The following is a 5,955-nucleotide window of genomic DNA, read 5'->3' as shown; positions in this document are numbered from 1 at the left end:
GGATCTTATCAGGCCAGGACCCAGAGCCCCTAATGCTGAGGGGAAGAATGGAAGGAGAAAGGAAGAAGCTGGGGTTAGACCCCTTTCCGCGGGGCCAGAAAGGACAGAACAGCTAAGGAAAAAAGAAAGAAAGAGAGAGAGAAAGAAAGAAATTCCCTCTGATGAACAGCCTCCACAATCATGTACCCTTTCGACTGCTAATTTTTGTTTTCTTTTCTTTTCCGCGGAAACTCTTCACTGTTCATCTTTCTGTTTTTGTTCTCTCAGCTCTTGCTGCTTTTCTTCCATCTGTTTTTCGTAGTCGATCTTGGCCTTTCTTTCCTTTTCAAGCAGGTGTGTCTCTGTACTAGCTGCAATATCCCAAATACATTTTTAAGGTGTAAGAGCCAAGAATATATTTTGAATTTTCCACATTACACACACAGAAGGAAAAGGTTAGTATAGCCCATTCTTCTTCTTAAAATAACACAACCTGTACTTGTCACTAAAAATTTATTATGTTGGGACGTGGCAGTTATGTCACTGGATTCCCACGTGGCAGACTGCAGTTTGAAGTCTGGACCCTGTGGCTTCAAACTCACACCAGGTGAGTGCGTGTGTATGCCCAAGATCCCAGGAGGAGAACGGAAGAAAAGGGACTGTGGCATGGCCATCCTCCCACGAGGGTGATTTCTTGTTTTCTGTCTGTCTGTCCGGTGAGCACATGAACCCTATAGAAAAATCTCTCTCTCAAAAAAAAAATTATGATGTGTGTGAACAGCAGTGGCCATTAAGGAACCATTTTCATTGGGTGTTCATTTCATTCTGGAAAACTGAGGGGTGGCCGGTTAGCTCAGTTGGTTAGAGCGTGGTGCTGATAATTCGGGAAAACGGGTTGTCTAACCCAGATGCTCTCATCCTGTCTAAATTAAAGTTCCAAATTAGGAATAATTCTTACACATGCTATTTCTGTTGATTTGAGCTGAAGTCAAACTGTACCTATTGAACACGCTATACATTAAAATATGAGTTTAAAAATAACCACATGGAAAAAATGTGTGTTTTGTTTCTTTTTCTAGGAAACTTCTTTGAAAGTCTCACCCATAGCAGATCATATCAAGTATTCTGTTTTTACACTGATGAACTTAAGCATAGATCACATTACAGACCAACAATGTTTTCCTATATTCAAATTTTTTTACTAAAGCTTAGAGAGCATCTATGCAGTTGTAAAAGACTCCCCCAAAGACAGTATTCCTTACTTCCATTTCTTCTTCATCAAAACAAAGATAATTGGGACCAGCAGATGGCATAATGGTTACGTTGCTGGACTCCCACATAGTTGACTGAAGTTCGAGTTTGGACCCAGCAGCTTAAAACTCACGCCAGGTGCATGTGCATATGTGTGCAAGATCATGAGAGGAGAATGAGGAGAAGAGATTGCAGTGTGGCCACCTTCCCAGGGGGGGTGTTTTCTCACTTTTTGTCTCTGTCTCAGTGAGCACACACGCGCTATAGTAAAAATTTCTCTTTAAAAACAAACAAACAAAACAAAGATAATTAAGAGTTGACTCAGAGGTACAATGGTTGTGCATTGTGTAGAGGAAGCTAAATCCCACATGGCCAACAGGGGTTTGAGTCCAGGTCCTTCAGCTTCATGCTTGGCACACACATGCACCCAAGGATCCTGACAGAATGGAGAATTGGAGGGAACAAGGTTGCAGCATGACCAGGCCCCACTGGGAACTCCTTCCCCACCCTTCTCTCACATGTGCATGCACTCATCTCTAGCATTACAAAAAAAGATAATTTATATTCCATTTGAATTAAGTTGAGCGCTAGTTTCGTTAGGAGATAAAAGATGGAAAGATACATCACTGAAAAGCACGTTCTCAAGCTGCAGGAAGATGATGGCTTAGATTCTAATTTACATAAAGTCACACTGCAAAAGCATGGCAATCAGTAAAAAGATACCTTAACTGTGTTAGGATTATTAGCCATTTACTTTCACTTTTTTGTTTTTACAAATATTGCAAAAATGTTCACACCTTAGTTATCAGAAAATTAAAGCTAACAGAAATGACTCTAAAAATGAAACAATTTAGTCCAAGATTTTTCATGGGCCTTCTTTACCTGACTTAGTAACGGGATGTAATCCAATGTAATACATAATGTAAAAGTATAGCCTCTCATCTAAACAGATGAGCAAAAGCAAGTAAAACCCCTTTGGAAGTATATCGCCTTAGCATAAAATTAATTCACTTGGCTTTTTTTTTGAGAGGTTTTCACTATAGGGCGCATGCGTTCTCCAGACAGACAGAGAGAGACACAGAGACAGAAAGTGGGAAATCACCCCCCAGGGGGGATGGTCACGCCGCAATCCCCTCTCCTCCATTCTCCTCTCGGGATCTTGGGCATGCACGCACACGCGCCCGGCGTGAGTTTTAAGCCACCAGGTCCGAGATGTGAACCGCGGTCGACTACGTGGGAGTCCAACGACACAGCCATTACGCCAACTGCTGGTTCCCTCACTTGGATTTTTTTAAAAGCCTCTAATATACCTTCTTGCTGCTTCCTTCTTTCCTCTCTGCGCTCTTTGGCCAATTGTTGTTTGAGATCATCTCTAAGTATAGATCCATCGTCCACATCTATAAATACGTACATAGAGTTAGACATTATAGGATATCACATTTTACAGATCTGATACTTTGACATCTAGCAAAGCAGCACAGAAACCATACCAGATTGAAATGTTGATCTCCTTGATGACGAGTGGAATGCAACTGAGCTCCTTCTCCTTTGATTCTGCTTCTCCCTGGCAATGGTGTAAGCCGCAGCAACTGAAACACAGGGCGATAACAGAGAGGGATTAGACATGAGGAATACAAACAGCTAATACAGGAGTTCGGAAGACTCGAACAGAAAACGGCAAATGTTTACTGTGGATGTCCCAGGGTGTTTGTGTGCGGAAAGATGATTTGAGTCGTTAGCGGCAGTGGCAGCACGAGCTTGTGGATGAATGGGCACCTACAATTCACAGCTTTCAGCAATATCTCAGAGGACGCATGACACCAAGTATTAGAGAGAGAGAGCTAGCAAGGAACTGGAAAAACATTTGCCATGAACTGGGAATTTAGAAAACAAAAGGTTATGAATTTATAGATCTGGGGCCAGCAGGTGGCATGGTGGTCAAGTCGCTGTACTCCCACGTGACCGACTACAGTTCCAGTCCTGGACCTGATGGCTTCCTTTCTCAATTTCCCTCTCTCTCTCCCTGTCTGGTCAAACTGAAAAAATTAAATTAAATAAAGCAATTCTTTTTAAAAAATTAAACTTTAAAAGAAATGTATAAATCTGAATCTGGAAGGAACATGTTAGCAGTGAGATTCTCATATCAGGCCCAGTAGGAGAGAGTACTAGTTTGTACACTACCTAGATAGGGCTTTACACTCTGTTGACACACTAGTCACCTAAATCCCTTCAAAGAAATTTGGAATGTATGTTCTCCTCCACCACCCACCACCTAGTCTGCATCCACAGTTGTTTTTTATTTATTGTATTATTTCGTAAAATTTTATACATCTCTTCACTATACATCACTCTGCTTGTAAGTTGAATTTACCCAACATGAATACGCTTCACACCAGTCCAGTTGAGGATACAAAACTTATTATCATCAACGGATAATAACCTATTTCTGTGTACCATAAATGTCTTGCCTCTCTATTTTCCTCCTTGTTAAGAGCTCTATTCTGACACACAGTGAACTTAGAGGGAGAACCTCTATAGAAGGAACCTCCAATGAAATAATATTCTAGGTGGAAAAATGTCAAGTGAACAGCTGAGAATTATCCAAAGTGTTAACACAGGTCGTGTGCAAACAGGCAGGAAAGTTATAAACTTCAAGAGGATGAAGTAAGATCAGGGGGAACACAATTTAAGGAAAAGTAAGGGAATCTAAAATTCCAAGATAATATGCACAGAAGTCATTATAAGGGTCCCTGAGCCCTTTCATTTCACATAGGGCTATATCAAAAATGCCCCATGATACTGGACATATTCGGGAAGGGTATGGAGAATGACACTGAAAACTGACTCTGCTCTACCCTCGTATAAAAGCACAGGAAATAAGCCCGTGCCATACGATAACCAAGTCTGGTTTGCATCTATCTAGAAAAATATGACAGGGGCCAGCAGGTGGTGTAGTGGTTAAGGCGCTGGACTCACACATGACCGACTGTGGTTCAGGTCTTGGACCTGGTGGCTTGAAAAATCACACTAGGCGTGCATGCCTGTGTGCCCCAAATCTCACTAGGAAAATGGACGAGAAGGGATTGCAGTGTGGTCATTCACTGGGAGATGATTTCTCACTTTCCCTCTGTCTTTCTTGGGCAAGCGTATGCGCTCTATGGCAAAAACCTTTTCAAAAAATAAGACAGTTGGTGGGGCTGGCAGGTGGAGTGTGGTTAAGGATGCTGGACTCCCACATGGCCGACGGCGGTACTAGTCCCAGACCTGGTGGCTTGCTTTCTCATTTTCTTTCTCTCTCATTCTTCTCCTCTCTGGTCAAGTGAAAATAAATAAGTAAATAAAGAAAGTTAAATAAAATAATTAAAAAAAATGACAGTTGAAGATGGGCAGTTAAAATAATTAAGGGAATAAACAGAGGGGCCATCCTTCCCTGCACTTCATAGAGTGAATGGACTCTGAGACATTACTTATCACTGAGGAAAGATACCTGAGAGTTACTTTACAGTGCAACCTTGAGAGTGACATCATGATCGTTGCCATAGAGATCACTATAGTTTCAAAAGAGAAAAAGCACTTTTTTTTTCCCCCAGAGACCTAACAACTCTGATAATCTATTACCTAGCTAAACCTGAAGATTAGATCTTTCTCAGCTTCCTTAATAACTCAACTACTGGCAATTATCTTCTGAACTTGAACTTAGTGTACTAACAAAAATCTAGTCTATGAATTAAACCCTTTCACTAACCCTCACTTGCAACATTTCTACGTGAGCACAGGAAAAAATAAAGTATGTTGTGGTATTGTTTTCACACATCTTAGTGTCCTGCTTAAAAGACCTAAGGGTAATTCGTAGTTTACACAATTTAGTCGACCATAAGGACTCTCAAAATGTACAATTTTACCAGATTATTTAAAGACCTTATTAGATAGAGATAACCTTAGAAGTAGCTGTGGTGGTAAGAATGAACCATAGCATACAGAGGTTAATATGGTTAATGATACCAAATCTGATTTCACACCCTTACGTCCAAATTCCTACAGGCAGGAAATCTTTTCACTAAAATGACAGACTTTAAAAATGATTTTAAATGTCCAGACAATGGGAGAAAGCCTTCATCTCTGGACTTAATAGAATGAACACCTTACTGAATTTCACTGAATGAGAGAATTTATTTAAGAGTTAAAATGAACAATAAAGTGTAGTAAGTATATTTCAGTAGTTCTTATACTAATTCTAAACCCTAAATTAAAGCATCTTTTGTCTGGAGATTAAATAAGAAAAGGTGTAGTTTATTGCTAAAACTTGATTAGGAATCTTAATCTATATTAATGGTATTTTTAAAATATTGCCACAACAAACATTAGATATCATTTCACCACTTATGAAGTTCATTTGGATTACTTCATCTAATTCTTACCATAATCCTATAAAGTGGGCATTATTATGTTTCCAATTGTTTTGGATAAAGTTTTGTTTCAAAACTGAAGTTTAAAAAACTTTATCACACAGACAGTAAGTAGTGAAGTCTGAATCTGATGTAATTGTACATTAATAATTAAAAAGCAACTTTATTTTGAAAAATAAGTGTATTGAGGGAAAAAAAAAAACAGGAAAGAAAAGAAACCTGCAGTCACTGAACCACAAAAATAAGGCAGATTGGGACCAGCAGTTGGCATAATGGCTATGTCGCTGGACTCCCACGTAGTCGACCGCAGTTCGAGTCC

The 5,955-nt window shown here is 39.9% G+C and overlaps 1 protein-coding gene across 1 annotated transcript in view; it reads right to left on the bottom strand.

Moving 5' to 3' along the window:
- MAP7D3 (MAP7 domain containing 3) overlaps positions 1–5,955 on the bottom strand; it is a 114,991-nt gene that overhangs the window by 26,005 nt on the left and 83,031 nt on the right. The window contains exons 2-3 of the mRNA XM_014592493.2: positions 2,721–2,819; positions 2,541–2,627 (exon numbers count right to left, since the gene is read on the bottom strand). Of these exons, the coding sequence (XP_014447979.1) occupies positions 2,541–2,627; positions 2,721–2,819 (186 nt within the window). The remainder of the gene's footprint in view (positions 1–2,540; positions 2,628–2,720; positions 2,820–5,955) is intronic.

Source organism: Tupaia chinensis, unplaced genomic scaffold (assembly GCF_000334495.1).
Source record: "Tupaia chinensis unplaced genomic scaffold, TupChi_1.0 Scaffold000706_1, whole genome shotgun sequence".
NCBI classification, from domain to species: Eukaryota; Metazoa; Chordata; class Mammalia; order Scandentia; family Tupaiidae; genus Tupaia; species Tupaia belangeri.
The sequence above is the reverse complement of the archived record's forward strand: the minus strand, read 5'-3'. Positions and strand labels throughout refer to the sequence as shown.